Below are 16,647 nucleotides of genomic sequence, written 5' to 3'. Positions count from 1 at the left end.
TTCCCATGCAAAATCAAACTCGACCTCCTCCAGTAAATGCGCACAAAAAATGCTCTCTATGGGAAATACACACTAGCTAGAAACTGAGAACTGTTGATCTTGCACTCCTGGTGATCCTGCACTCGCACTAGGCAACTCGTTCTATCCTCTGAATCTAATACCGACAATTAGAAAACATGATATGCTGCCCATATGTGACTATTGGAGAAATCACACCCACTGGTACGACCTTCCTGTAGAAGAAATCAACCTTTCCTCTAACTCTGGAAATTTGTGGAAATCTCCCTTGGAAATCTATCTCCAATTTCTGCTGAATCTTCTTAGTGATGCTCTACTGGCTCGAACTCTTCCCTTGCTGAATACTACCCATTGGGAAATTCGTATTGCCTTGCTCTCTTGCTCCTTCGATGTGTTTTCTCCAAGCCCCATTGACTTGCTCTTATAAATCTCTTGCTGGAGCACCAATGACCAAGATCTAATCATGAATGATGGCTAAGATCATCTTAGACTTGATCCAAATCACTTTTTGGAAGTCTCTAGAGCTTAAATCGGTTTTCTTAATTAATATGCTTTAATTAACCAGTTTTCCAAAGTAAAACTTAGGAAATTTTAATTATCTATTTAGTTCAGTGTTGCACAAATCGCGATAAAATTGTAAAATCGTGATTTTTTAAATTTCGCAATATAATCGGCCGATAAACACGATTTTTTTTTTGCCTGATTTTTATCCCAAAAAATCGCGAACTATATATATATTAAACATCTTATATATTAGTTCTTTTATCATATTTATGTGTCAATGTATTTATTTTATGTTGTAGATGCTTTAGATATTAAAAAAATTGAAAAAAAAATGAATATTTTTGTATGTTATGATTTTTTCCCGATTTTTACTGTTTTTTTTTTTTTTTTTTTTTTTTTTTTTTATTTACCGATTTTTCCGATTTTTTCCCCGCGCCGATTTAAGCCCGATAACGATTATGCAACATTGATTTAGTTAATTTAATTAATATGTGTCAGCGCCATATCTCGCGAAACCATTTCTGGGTATTGGAGAACTCACGTTCCTTAGTCTCTCTGACACCTTAGAGACTAGAACATTTGTCCGGTGCTACCAAAAATCTAACATTTTTCCAATTGTTTGTATTGCTTTCTTTTGGGGGTTTATTTTTTTTGCGAGCTCCTTGTAAATTTTTATATGCATGCAACGAGTTCTACTCTAAACGCACAAGACAAATAAAAAGAATACATATAGACAAGATTGTTGGGTAGTTTTATTTTAATGGACAAGCCGAGAAATCCATGCTTGGAACAATTCTTCAGTGATCAAGGATGGGATTTGAAGTTGCCACCCTGATCTGGAATCTTTATGGTCGCTTAGTCGATACTCAAACTTAGCGAACTTAATATGACACCAACAACGTGCATGTGATGATCTCTTGATTGATATCTGCTAGCTTGCATCGTCTGCTACAGGATTGGCTGATCTGGTTTGCACAAGGGTAGTTGATGCTACTATTATCTCTGTCTAAGGGCGAGAGACAACTTCATCAACAACTCATATCACTGTGATACTTTTCTCAATGGCTGTGCGACCCTCCTAGTTCACCCATGACACTCGATCTACCTTCTTATTGTAATGTCCCCAATTTTTGGATTGCCTTGTGTTGAGATTAGGAGGGATTTCTAGAGCTTATGTCTACCAGGTCACAGGTTTAGGATTACATTGTCAGCGGGCCCAAAGGGTTTTGCAGAGTTTTATTGGGGGTGACTAGGATTTGTTGCCATTTTTCATCATCAAGATCAATTCTACATAGTTCGATCTTAGTTTCGCTGCATTCTGACGATTTCGTAAAACGATGTTATTAATGGGCATATTTTAATTAATTACACTTAATTAATTTATGCTTTAGTGTAATAGCTTGTTGGAGTCAGGACAAAAATATCTACAAGACAAAATGATGAAAAAGCGCATTGGAGGCTGATGTAATCATGGTGGTTGCTTAAGCATTTTTTGGAGATAAAAGTGACTTTAATTAGTAATAAAAAGTCACTTATTAAACAAAAGGAGAAAAATAGTTTTTATACAATGTGTAAATAAAAGGGGGCAAAAGTCACTTCGAAAATAGGAGGAAAATGCACTAAGTGGCTTATTAATAAAATAATAAAAGGAGATTTCTGGAAGATTGGAGAATATCTGACAAAATCTTATGAAAGGGGAGAGAAGGCCATTTCTCATTCATTCTGGTTTATTATTATTTCTTGTTGATTGATTGAGAGCTCAGTCATGTTTCTCTCGAGGGTTTCAGGCGAGACTCTCAAACTAGTTTTGATGGACATCACTTGCCACCCTAGCTAGTATTCAACCAATTTTGGTGGACATCAATTGCCACCCTAGTTAGCCATTGTGGAGAAATTATCTGGATTTCCCATTTGTGTTTAATTTGCAGGAGACTTGTAGTTGTTTCTCAAGTGCCAAAGTGATATCAATTTGCCAGAGATAGAGTGCCATTGCTGGGGTTGAATTTATCTTCAAAAAGGCCGAAGTTGCTTGCTTGATTTCTTGAGGCCAAATTCAGAGTTCTGGAGGCAGAGTGCATAATTTCACTAGAGGCTGGGTGCCTATTCTCTTCATTGATTTGGAGGCCGAGCTGCTGGGTTTGTTGCTTATATTTCAGAGGCTAAATTATTATTTCTTCCAGGAGGCCGAATTAGAGATCGATTCATGCATCTTGGAGATCAAATTAGAGATTGAATTACACGTCTTGGAGGCCGAGTTTCAGTAGCTATTTAGAGTGCTGAGTTGTTTGTTGGTATTGTTTGTTGGAGCTGATATTGATTTGTTGGGGTTCTATTCATTTTGCCAGAGTTGAGCATTTATGCAGAGAGGTCGAGTTCTCCTTTGATGGGCCGAATTACTTACACTACTTCTGTGGGGCAGCCGAGTTCATCTACTTTGGGAGGCTGAATTTATCTTCTTTGGGAGACTGAATTTCATCTTCCTTTGGTGATCAATTTGCATTTCCTTGGAGGCTGAGAATACCATTTTATGGGCTGAGTTATCCTCTATTATCAGGCCAAATTGTTTGTGGAATGAGTTGCTTCTTAATGTGCCAAATTCATCACTATTTGCATGCCAAGTTGATTGATGGAGCTACATTCAGGTTCATGGAGTAATTTTGTATTGTAAAATCCTCCAATCATATCAATAAAATCTTTTGTTTTCCTCATATATTTCTGTTGTGCAAGATTATTACTTTGTCTACAAAGTGTTTGACGAAAGGCATCAAAAAAATCTTAAAAATTTGTGGGGTTTTAATAGCATAAACTAGTTTTGGTACATTATATTTACTCCCTCGGATACTCCACACACAAGCTCATTGTCTGTGTTATGACTTGTTAAAAATGGTCAACTAAGGTCAAATTTCACTATAGATAGTTCCTTTGCATGAGATGATGATGGCATTGGATTTCTCTTCTTGAGAGGACCAATTTTGACCTAAGGCACGATGGATTTTGACAAGCAAATGTATTTTTGAAGTCAAGCCCACAATGTTGGTTTTGGTCAAGGTCGACCCCACAGTCATGTAGGCTCATGAAGCCCAAGGGACATGACCTTTGACCCACATTGACTTGTATAAATCTAAGTTGAATTCACTCCATTTTGGCATCAACACACACATGATTTTTCTCTTTCCTCTCATGATGGATTCAACTTTCTTTGGGTAGCTATCTCTCTCTCACACATGTGAATTTTTGGAGGATGAATTTCCTATGATTTTCTGCAGTTGACTTTTCCATTACACAGAGCAGCATTGACCAACGTTGACCAGGCACTTTGACCAACTGTTTGACTGCGATTTTGATGGATTATTACTCTGCCAGCTAGGCTACACTTGTGGGCACAGGAACCGAGGCAAATTGAGGTGTTTGACTGCATTGACCGCAGGTCTGAGGCAGGTTTAACCGCAGACTGTTGACTGAGTTTTGACCAGAATTTTGAAGGCTGTGTTAACTGCATTTTGGCTTCCTAGAGAGAGTGAATTTCTCTCTCCATTGACCGAGGAGATTGGGCTGAATTGACTGGGCTATTAACTGTTGACTGTTGACTGGTTAGGGCAAATTTGACTGCTGTTGACTACTGCATTGACTGCTGTTGACTTCTGTAGATGTGACTTTCACTTTCGGACAGTGTATTGGGATCATCTATGGCAAGTCAATTTATTGATTTTGACTAATGTATCATTGTACTTATGAATTTCTCTCTCTCTGAACATTTGATATTATCAAGATGAAATGATCTGTGGGTTTTCCCCCTTTGTGGGGTTTTGCCCTGGCTTTAAGCCTAAATCATGGTGTCCTCTTGTGTTGGCTTGTCTTCTGCGTTTATGTTTGATGTTCTTTCATCAATTATTGTCATATGATAATGGTTAATGTGATTGCTAATGAATTAATGGAATTAATAATGGGCTAATGGATTGATGAAGTAACTGACCTAAGCAAAGAACATGTTAACTCAAAAATTAACATGGTATCAGAGCTAGGTGAGGTCAAGCCCAAGCAAGAGGAGGAATGCAATCACAAGAGATGAAGCAGTGGACTGTTAATGCATTTGAAGTATCTTGTTGCAAGTCCTAGAAAACATGGGAGGTCTCGAAAAATAATATAAGTCTAGGTATATGCAAGAGTTGGGCTAAATAGCTCATGAAGGCCATTAATCAAATCTGAAGATGCTAAAGTCCTCCTTCAGCAGCTACGTTACCTATCATGGTAAGAAGTCTATGAAGAGTTTTGTTTTAAGAATTTCTTTATCTGAGTCCAATCTTCTGCTTTGTTAAAGCAGCCAACAGTATGTTTGAAGATCTGATCCCTTTGCCACCTCTGCATCAGAATTCTGAAGCTAGCAGTCCTTCCATCCAGTCACCTGTGCTCACATAAATTCAAGTCTTGTAAACAAAGATGTCCAACAAGCAAATTTGTTGAGGATCAAATCAGTGAAAGTCTGATGGAAGGGCTACAATCAAGGTATGTTGTGTTAATTATGACTCTAAGGATACATATATTTATTTGGATTTGATCAATGAATTAAAGAGAGTCCTGTGGAGCAATTAAGAACTGAGCTCTTGGCCTAGTTCTCTGAACCATTAAGAGGGAGCCAAGTGTCCCTATTGTTCTGAGCACAAGAAGCACTAAAGCTATGCAATGGAGCTATCTCTCTTTTAAATTTTGGGCATAAGTATGCTTTTGGAAAACTCTGTCTTTTGAAAAGAACTTTATTCTCCTAAGAGGCCGAGAAAAGTGCAAGAACATAAGAATATGTCAAAGGTCATTTCATGAAGCCAACCTTGGAGAAAGGATTACTCTATTCTGTGATCTTGTGGTATGGAGGCCGAAATGCTACGGCTCAGTGAACTCCATCTTATATTCTCTCTCTCGCTCTTCAATTCAGAGTCCAGACAGTGAATCTGACTTATTCATGCTTCTTTGTTCTCTGAGTTATTGAAGAGAAAAAGTTTTGTTATGCTGATTGTTATTATTGCAGAAGATGCCTACTTATTCCTTATGCTTGTAATAAGGCCGAGAAGCCTATGTCACATAAAGCACTGCTATATACTATCACGCTCTGTTAAGTTGGCCGACCAATATAGGTTACCTGGGCACTCGTCCCCGCACCTGTCCCTGTCTCCAAACCCATGTTTCCTGGCGTCATAACTCTATATGGATCTGGAGTAGGGCACCATCAGACTACCTCCTAGCTTCAAAAGAGTAGCCAAAGTTCTATTTGGAGATTCTTTCTTTTGATCTTGGATGGTGGGAGAGTAGGGGCCCCATTTTTATACATCCCCTCCAGGATTGTACAACTTGATCCCGCAATGGAGCTGAAAATTTCTGACAGTGAGCCTGCACCCTGGTTGCCCCCTTTGCCCTCGGTCATTGGGACTAGGAAACTTTGATATCATCCTCGTTTCTCTCTCTTTATTATTGGAATTTGGCACCAAGATGTCCAGTCTTGGAATCTCTCTTTGTATCTCTACACATACAACACTATTATATATCTTTTGGGTTTGGTTTTAGTTAGACCTGGTGATAAGGTTAGCTAGATTCTTATCTTTGCTGCGTTTTTTCTTTTTCTTTCGTAGTCTTACTTTCAGCATTACCAAGGAGCTACTTTTGCTCTCCTACTATGCATTCACACTAGATGTATCTTTTAGCCCCTTTGACTTACCTTTGTGGTCGCTTGTCATATATTAACAAAATAATCTTATCTCATATTATCTCTCTTGTACTTACACTAGCTGTATCCTTGAGTTTCCATTAACCTACTATTGTGGTCATTCGCTGGACATGATTAAAATTCTCATATCTTATGATATTTTGTCTTACAAAAGGTTGTGTATTCTTTTTTAATTCTTGTGGTGAATTTATTATACTGCTTCACTAACAAACATGATGCACTCTGCTGGCACTTGCAAGTCTGCTTTTGGCTATTCCAGAACATTAGTTCCATCATATTGGTTAAAGATTGAAATGAAGTTTTTTTAATGAACATTTAATACACCAATACTCTATGCTACCAAAATAACCAAGATTAATGACCTATTTTATTTTCTCCAAGGAACTCACAGGGAACTGAAGGAATTTTTCCCCATCTTCGTGGATGGCATCCCTAGGAAACATTGCTGAATAGACTAGTGTGCATCATTGAGGGTATAGTGGGCACCTGCTGGCGTAAAACTAGCCAAATGCTCAGCAACATTGGCAACAGCTGATTGAGCTGTCCCCTCAGGCTGATTAATGCCCTATTACTCCAACTGATCATAAATTTCAATTTTAGAAACCTGGATTCTTGTCTTTTGACCATCATCACTTCGCTTCCTGTGTATCATCTGGAAAACAATTGGCCTTTCGGTCAAATAAAAATAACAAAATTGAACGCTAGATGCATGCCTAATTCAGGCAATCGCTTTTACACGTTATTCCTTGTCCCTCACGAAACATCTCGCCTTTTTCCTGCCACACAAATCCCAATCGTCTCACTGTCACTGGAACCCACAGCAGCGGCCTGCCAAAATATTCATTCACAGCAGCGTTTGATTGGCAAGGGTTTTGTCCGGATGCTGTTGATCAGCGTCAGTTTGAAAGTTAAGACTCTAGGGACATCTTGTTAGTAAATTTGTCATTAAATTTCATGATCTTTTTTTGAGAATGTAATCATTCCAATTTAGAGACACTACAAAAGTAATAAATTGAAACTATTTGATTTTTGGATCATCACAGGTCTCACTTTATTTCATATTTCAAATTCTATAGAAAAGGTTTGTTGAAGACTTAAAGTCAGTCAGATGTGGTTTCAAGTCTTTTATATGAAATATCTTTGCTGCTTTTGTGAAACGATGTCAATATGTAAATCCCTTTATGTATCTTAGAATAGGCCTTTGAGGTTGTACTATAGATCCATTTGAACTGATATACTGCCATGATAATGATACTCCAATGGAGCCCCCAAAAAAATGTTGTAATTCTTTCACATATCCTGGATAAATATAGTAGGAATTCCTTCAATTTTCTTTCATGGAAGATGAGTTTTGATTATAATTTTCTTGTGACATTACAGAATCAAGCACACATATATATTGGATGATCCATTTGATGACCCCCCACAACTTGTGGAGCTCATCCCAGAAAGTTCTCCAGAGTTGAGACCCCCTGAGGAGGTAAGTATACTTGTTCATGAAGTGTTGAGACTCAGAGTGTGCTTTTATTACTGGAATAGTCATTTAAAATGAGGTGATTGTGGGATCTTTCTAAATGAATATTTCCTTGTAATATATGCAGTTGATTTCATTTTCATTCTCTAAAGTAACTCATATTTAGTGTTTTGAGATGATTCAATTGAGGATAGATATATACTAAACAAAATTATTAGATCTTTTAAAAGCTGGACAGTGAGGCATATTGTTTTGTGGAGGGTGAAAGCTTAGAAGAGGACAATATAATTTTCCAGTAAAAAAATGTATATAAAATACCTATCGAAAGATAATAAACTGAAAGGATTAAGGATGTAATGTATTTTCCAGTTAGGGAGTTTATAGTAAATTGGAGCTGTAGGATTGGATAAAGCAGAATCTCTTTTTCAACAGTCTTCATTATATGGTGTGAAAATTTACAACTATTGCAGCAACTGGAAATTATTCTTCTAACTGATTAATTGTTAAGCAGTTTATTTGCTACGACAAACAACAAATAAAATCACAATTGCAGTATTCACCATAAAAGCGTTGCGGAAAATAAAACGTTGGAAATTGAGAAATTACTAGCACACTATAATTCTGATAGTTATTTTTGGACAAATGTCCCCGGAAAAACCCAATGTGCGAAAACCAATGTCATGTCCCTTCTTAAATTTTGGAGCATTATTAATTTCTGCATTTTGGGGCCAATTTTGGAGGTGATGGGGGCCCATTTGATTTTATTAGGAGGCTAGACTTAGGAGAAGTTATTTCGATGTGGTTAAGTATATATGGGGGCCACCCATACTAGGGGAATACGCATTCCCTAGTTCGATTTGCATGGAGGGGAAATCGATGGTTAGGTGAGGGACCCACGATGGAGAGAAAATGGAGGGAAAAGTGCTCCACGAAATCTATGTAATGAAGACAACTCTCCTCATTTGGATATCTTATCTTTTGACATATTGAACTCAATCTTAGTTGCTCGCGCTGCTTAGCCGGGTTACTGTGCTGTTTAGCACACGAGTGTCTTTGAGTAGAGATCTCAACTCTTGCTTCGGTGGACTTCGAGTGCCAGCCCTAGGAGGGAGTTCTTCTTCATCTCAGTTCGTAGCAACAGCAGGAAGACGAGTTACATCAAGCTATAGTCAAGTTCCAATAGTAGGGAGACAAGTTACAATAATTGTAGTCGAGTTCTAGCAGCAGGGGAAGTAACAACAATGAGGTTGAGTTACAATTGCAGGGAAAGGAGTAGCAGGAGGGCCGTGTTACAGCAGCAGGAGAATAGTAGCAAGGAGGCCGAGTTCTAGTAGTAGCGCAGAGCAGGGAGAGTAATAGCAGCGCAGGGACTGCGCAGTCATTTGAGTGAGAGTTGTTGGGGCAACATTATCTCGGGGATTTGGAGTTGGGGAGTTGGGAGATCATTTGGAGGGCCAATTGAGGAGGATTGCTGGCGCTGGGAGTGCATAGATTGAAAAGATCAGTGACAACAGCAAAATTCGTATTTGGAGGAGGGCCAAGTTGTGAAGGGTCAATTTTTGATGGTTGGAAACAAGGGAAATCCTTTTTGGGGTTTTCTGGGTTTTTGGCAAGGAGTACGCTCCTAAATTTTTAGAATTTTCTGGGTAGATTTGAGGGGTCAAACAGGAGTCCCAACATAGCTAGCAACTAGAGGAGCTAGGGGGAATTTGGGCCAAAATTTTGAGGTCAACATTTGGCCAATTCCTTTCTGGGTTATTCTGGGTTTCTTGCGTAGAGGATTGGATTAATTTCCCAGATTTTTTTGAGCAACAGGGAAGGCTCTAACAACAGAGTATTTCAGGTAACAACACCTTTCTGGGCAGTAACAACGCAACTCTTGGGCCGGATTACCAACAAATTTGAGGGTATTCCATTGTTCATTTTGGGCTTTTGCTAGCTTGCCTAGAGAAAGCCTAGGTGCACATGTTCCAACACCTTGTTGTACACCTCTTCCCATTTAATAAAATGAGTAGACAATGCAGTTTGGTCGCCAAATTTGTGGTCTAATTTAATTTTATGGTGTTGTTTTATTGCTCGCTTTGCATAAGTATGAAATAATTAAATATTAATTAGGTTAAATAGTCACTAAGTTAGGTGAAAAGGCATGTCTAAAAGACATGCCCATTCACGAAAGGTCACCTGCTGAGGTATAAAAGCAGGGCCTCATTGTAACATTCAAATCATCTTATATCATCTTATACAATTATATATATTAATAAATTATAATTTTTAAAATATATCGTGTATTTTTACGATATTAAGTCAACAAGCTATCACTCTTTTGTGCTTCAACATAGTTTTTATGCTTCAGTGGTATCAGAGCCATGACACACGATATAATCATGCGGGCCTTTCAACGTAGTTCACCGCACAATATGCCATTATGTTCACATCTTGATTACGTTGAACAATATAGTATTCAAGAAGAATTTCAACAATTAGAAAAATCATTTGCAGAAGTTAAAGCATGTCAAAAGGAAATCGATAATAAGGAAGAGAATAGCGACAATGAAGAAACGAAACAAGGTGAAGCAGAAGAAGAAGTTTATGTAGATACCAGAAGTCAACTTAAAGCAGGAGTCACTGAAAAATGTTTCGATTTAGAACTCCCCACTGTGGAGACTGTTGAAATTAATTTGGAAATTGCAACAGATGAAGTGAGGAAATGCAGTGGTTGCGGTTCCACACAACCCACACTTTCAATTGATGGCTTGAAAATACAGGTGGAGTATAAACCTTCCAAGAAGAAGAAAGGTGAGCAAGAGCAGCACCAAGAATTTAAGGAAAAGACAATTGTTAATGCAGATACCATTCTGAATCTCCTGAAGAAATTAACGGATGAAGAGTGTGAAATGTTGGGTTTCGACCCTAGATACGCTCGTCCAGACTGGATGATTCTGCAGGTTCTCCCAGTTCCTCCTCCTGTTGTCAGGCCTTCTATCAAGATGGACCCTACGCTCCGGAGCGAGGACGATCTCACCCATGCGCTTGCCACGATCATTCGATACAACGATAGTCTAAAGTTGCAAGAAAAGAATGGGAGTGCGCCTCATGTTCTTGTTGAATTTATCAATATATTGCAGTTTTCTGTTGCTACTTATATGAATAATGACTTGCCTGGTATTCCCAGTGCAACATAGAAATCAGGTCGGCCCATCAAATCCATATATAGCAGACTGAAAGCCAAGGAGGGTCGTATCAGGGGAAATTTAATGGGAAAACATGTAGACTTCAGTGCGCGTATTTTTATTTCCTATGATCCAAGTCTGAACACTGATGAATTGGGGGTGCCTCGGAGTATTGCACTTAACATGACATATCCAGAAGTGGTGACTGCACATAATATAGAGAAAATCAGGGAGCTTATTGCGCATGGACTTCATCCACCTCCGGGCAAAACAGGGGCCAAATGCATTATTAGAGATGATGGGAAGAGAGTCGATCTGAGATTTATGAAAAATTCTGTTGACCACCATTTAGAATATGGGTTCATTGTGGAGAGGCACTTGATGGATGGGGACTTTGTTATTTTCAATCGGCAACCTAGTCTCCATAAGATGTCCATCATGGGGCACAGAATAAAAATCATGCCATACTCAACATTTCGATTGAATTTGTCAGTGACAACGCCATACAACGCTGATTTCGATGGGGATGATATGAACATGCATGTGCCTCAGTCGCAGGAGATGAGAGCAGAAATCATGGAGTTAATGATGGTACCAAAGTGTGTTGTCTCTCCCCAGTCCAATAGGCCTGTTATGGGTATTGTCCAAGACACACTCTTGGGTTGCAGGAAGGTGACCCAAAGGGATACTTTTATAGAAAAGGATGTTTTTATGAATATCTTGATGTGGTGCAATCATTTTGATGGGACTGTGATATCTCCAACTATTATAAAACCAAGGCCCATCTGGACGGGCAAGCAAATATTCAATCTCATAATTCCAAAGTAGATAAATTTGATAAGATACTCTGCCTGGCATTTCGACTCAGACACTGAAAAAGGATTTATCACTCCTGGGGATACATGTGTACAGATTGAGAAGGGAGAACTTATATCGGGCACACTTTGCAAGAAAACCCTTGGAACCTCTTCTGGAAGTCTAATTCATGTGATCTCGGAGGAGGTTGGTCCAGATGCAGCTCGTAAGTTCTTAGGTCACACGCAATGGTTTGTTAACTACTGGCTGCTACAGCATGACTTTACTATGGGGATAGGAGACACAATCACAGATGCTGCAACCATGCGGACGGTTGATGAGATTTTAACAAAAGCAAAGTCTGAAGTCAAAAATCTTATTCAAGCTGCTAGGAATAACAGTTACAGGCCTTGCCCGTTGGCTCAAAAATATATTGGAATCACTGTCAAGAAGCCACTCCAGAGGTTTCAGTTGATGAATGATGTTTGTTACAAAAAGGTGATGTCAGTTGCTGGCAAACATCAAGTTTTGGTCCTTGTGCATTCCAGAAAAGAAACAGCAAAGACAGTGTGTGCTATAAGAGATGCAGCTCTTGCAAATGACACACTTGGACGCTTTTTGAAGGAAGACAATGCCAGCCGGGAGATTCTCCAAACAGAGACTGAATTAGTGAAAAACATCGGCTTTGAGAATCCCATTCCTTTGTTGTCTGTGTCCAACGAGATTTTAGAAAAGATTATCAAAATTTGCACGCACCATGTCGATCACCCTTCGAGTCCCATGGAGACCCCATATGATGTTGAACCGTGGGATGTGGACCTTGTCAAGGTAGATCGTTCGATGCTTTTCAACTTGCACTCGCTGCCCAAATATCTGCATATCAACAGTCTATTCGACTTGGTCTGCCGAACTATTACCAATGAAATTTCGGCCTGTAAAATGCCCGAAAATGTGCGAAGATTTTTCAACATTAGAATGAGCTCACTCCACCAGAGCAAGAGGCATAACCTTCGATCAACAGGCGTCTCGCTCAGCAGGCGTGTCAAAACCAAACCGTTGCGCTGGCATTTTGGTTCATATATATATATATATATATATATACGTTATAGTTAATTATATATAACATAATTATATGATTATATTTATTTATCATATAATTATATAACATATATATTATTTAATTAATATATTTTAATTAATTAAATTATATTAACAAAAAAATATTGAAGTTATTAATAAAAAGAAAAAAAAAGTTACTATTATTTAAAAAAAAGAAAAGAAAAGAAAAGTTACTGATGAGAAAGGATGGCCAGACTATATAGATCGAGACAACGACACTAAGTGAGGAAAATCCACAACAATATAGCTTTGAGGACAAAGCTTGCGAAGGAAGGGGCTATGTTATGAATACAATTCATAACAATTAAATAAATAAAATAAATATAAATATTAAATATTAACTAGTTTAAATAGTCATTAAGTTAGGTGAAAAGGTATGTCGAAAAGACATGCCCATTCACGAAAGGTCACCTGCTGAGGTATAAAAGCAGGGCCTCATTGTAACATTCAAATCATCTTATACAATTGTATATATTAATAAATTATTATTTTAAAAATACATCTTGTGTATTTTTACGATATTAAGTCAACAAGCTATCAGTCTTTTGTGCTTCATCATAGTTTTTATGTTTCAACACTATATTTCCTAGCTTGGAACATTACAATGGTATTAGAGCATGATCTTGGCCCAACTGTGGGAAATTAGCCAGAAGATCATGGAAGCTTTGGGTATGAGTGCGCAGTGATGGGGGAAACCGAAGACAAACCCATGGCTTAAGGGAAATCCAGTATACATAAATTCTGGGGTAGAATTCATTGGGATGACGAGAGGTTGGCCCAGTTGAGTAGGGTGGCTTTCCAAACCCATCCCCACCCTTACAACAGAGACGTTAGGGGTGAGCAGGTCGTGGTGGTACAACCATCTACATCATGTGGGGAAATCCGACCAGATTAGGGCAACAGATCTTCTGAAAAGGAGCAGGCAGGACAAAGATGGTTAGAGAGTGAGACCAGGGGGCACTTTTGCTGGTGGAGACCTAGCTTTAGATATCAGGAGCCCGAGGAGGAGGTTGAGCATGGTGCTGAGAGCCCACAAGATGGTGAGGAGCACATCGATATACCCAGTGTGGTGCAGGAGTCACCTTTATTAGAGACCTCTTTGATAGCCCCAGTTGACACCTTGGTGGAGAGGATAAAGCCTACACACATAGAGCCATCTGTTGATGGGGTGCCACCCATGGACGAGATGTCAATAGGTGCTGAGGTATCTGGAGTCATGACCGAGTTTTCAGGTGTTAGATGCCCACGACGGTTCCATCAATTTTAGGCCGACCTTCTAGCATTAAAAAGGAAGGCCGTGTTAGTGTGAGAGGCTATTGTGAAGCAGAACGAGGCGCTGGAGGGCATGAGAGCGGTTTGTGTCGAGTCCACGACCAAATTGATTCACGTTGGGGAGCGGTTGGATTCCCTAATGGTGTAGTTAGAGTGCACGTTGGGGCGTGAGAGTAGACCTCTTCGAGCATACATAGATGGGATTGGCACCACTGTGAGGTTACCTTTACCCATTGGACAAAGAGAGAGAGAGCGACCTAGTCAGATTTCATGTGTTGACTAGGGTAGCAAGATGTTGACTAGGGTAGCGAGATGAGATGACCTAAGTTGTACAGGGTGCAACACCTGCATGCTGGGGTTGTTCTATGTGCGGGAGTTCATGCATTTGATCCCTCTCTTGGGGTTGGGTTGTGAGAGATTTTGAGTTGGTACCCTGTGGAGTGTGCTATGGAGATGGTGGTAGACCTGGGTTTAGCTCAGCAGGAGCTTCCAGGCACTGGGGATACTAGTAGCGCAAACTGGCATTGGGTTTCAGGTGGGACTACATATCATTTCTTAGGTATGCCAGCTGACTACAACTGGGATGGTGCAGTTGACCTAGCAGTTGAGCGTGCACATTTGCTAGGGGAGTCTCGGTCAACACCAGTGGCCGACCAGTTTATGGACAAACTCTTTTGGCTTTTTTGGTATGACATTTGTACACGGGATCACTGGGTGATCAACATACTCTGGCAAGAGTTTTTCGGAGGAGGTGGCATTGGCAGGCCACCAGACGGTGACTTGTATGGCATTGGGGGCTCTTCACTTTTGTGTGGGGCACAAAAGACATAGAGGAGTGGAGCAGTGGTGGCATTACTGCTGACACATAGGGAGAGTAACTTCCCAGATCCCTCGAGGGGGATTTGGAGGGAAGATCCATTCATTAGCTAGGATAATGATGCGATGGTTGAGGTGATGATACTGATCGGGTGTGGCCTGAGATGTAGAGACATAGCTCTAGGCCATCACATCCAGGGATGTGTGGGAGCATCTTGTGTTGAGCAGTGGTCTACCAATGGGCATGGAGATGCATGGTGGTGTGCTGTTGTGTGTTGGACTGTGTTGTGGAGTGGGAGTGCCTCACATCGCATTGAGTACATGCAGGGAGTGACACAGGCGGGAAGCAGGCTGGTATGAGATGGCATAGTTGTAGCTGAGGGTATCCAACAGTCTATAGGGGCAGGCCGCGGTGTACAGTGACATGTGCAAGAGTACTAGGATGATTGGTGGTATGCAAAGGCGTATAGTGCAGCACAACGAGGTCTTGGAGTGTTGCCTCCAAGGACACCCAGGGACGTAGATACCAGGCATAACTTTGGGTGTAGTTCACCCAAGATCGATGAGGACACGGATGAGCGATACTTGATGGTATCCACGGGGACTCACACGCTTGACCCTCTTCTACATCACTTACATGAACGAGCGACTTGGTTGTTGTCCTTTGACACTCTGGCCATGAGCAGCAGGGGATGGGGAGCTCACCCAAGATATTTGGATGACACTTGGTGTGATAGAGGGGAGACTTCTCAACGGGGGCATTGAGTTAGTGCGCGAGTTGACAGTCACAGGTCGAGGGACGAGGTGATCACTGACAGGGATGGCATATCATTCATCACTGATCCTATGCTTGGGGAGCTGGTCATAGGGGGGACATGTGTCACTCTTTCCACAGGGCACATCTGCACCATGCATGAGCAAAGGATAGCGTGTATGACTGAGATAGTTGTTCAGTATGTATTTGAGTTCTTGACATCGTATCGACACATTCTCCAGGGGGCGGGTAGCTAAACCAACAACGATGGTTGGCAGGAGCAGGATGGATCTGCATACACCGAGTCGATTGTGCGTATCAGATACCCATCTATTGGTTGTATTCAGGGGTATCTATTTGGCACACATGGTTTCCAGTGGTCATTAGTACTACACAGTGGCAGCCATAGGACAATTTAGCATGCCTCAGATTAGTTCATGATATATGGAGCCTATATATGGGTGGCATGCAGGGACTAGAGATGAGGGCCAGAGGGATTCCATCGGTTGTCAGGGCTATGTTGTAGCAGGTCTGGCTATGGGATGCAGGGATTTAGTTGATCGATAGATCACTCGTGATGAGCAGAGTCATGGCAGAGAGTGATATAGTTCGCTCTTAGGATGACACGTGGGGGTTCACAAAGGGTTTCATCATATGGGGAGGCAGACATTTTCTGTTGCTGCATAGGTTCGGAGTTAGATTTGGATGGGTAGGCCTTGGTGCCATGAAGATGCCTAGGCAGGATGTGTCTCGCCTCTTCCAGTATTCCACCATCGGGTTCCAGGAGAGGAGGATACTGTTTGCGCACGATGGGGAGTATGACAATCAAAGTAGCGCAGTGTCAGGATGGTGGCACTACTTTGGGACTAGCAGGGAACTAGGGCATCACAACTCTTCATAGCTCAATAACCTTTAGGGATGCATCGACTACTGCAGGGGGAGATCATACAGATCTTCCATTGGGCTTAAACTAGTCACTGATGGAGTAGGGGACTTCTGGTACTTGCACCGG

At 40.5% G+C, this 16,647-nt stretch overlaps 1 protein-coding gene and 1 pseudogene across 2 annotated transcripts in view; both read left to right on the top strand.

Moving 5' to 3' along the window:
- The window catches only part of CYP59 (cyclophilin 59), a 305,441-nt gene that overhangs the window by 135,914 nt on the left and 152,880 nt on the right, over positions 1-16,647 (top strand). For both annotated transcript variants that reach the window (XM_089415907.1, XM_089415908.1), the window contains exon 6: positions 7,616-7,715. In XM_089415907.1, coding sequence (XP_089272033.1) covers positions 7,616-7,715 — 100 coding nt within the window. The remainder of the gene's footprint in view (positions 1-7,615; positions 7,716-16,647) is intronic.
- LOC149180128 (DNA-directed RNA polymerase II subunit RPB1 pseudogene) lies at positions 10,094-14,896 on the top strand (annotated as a pseudogene).

This window comes from Pinus tabuliformis, chromosome 3_2 (genome assembly GCF_031772625.1).
Source record: "Pinus tabuliformis cultivar Carrire ecotype Pingquan chromosome 3_2, CPIR1, whole genome shotgun sequence".
NCBI classification, from domain to species: Eukaryota; Viridiplantae; Streptophyta; class Pinopsida; order Pinales; family Pinaceae; genus Pinus; species Pinus tabuliformis.
Note: the sequence above shows the minus strand (reverse complement) of the source record. Positions and strands in the feature narration are given on the sequence as shown.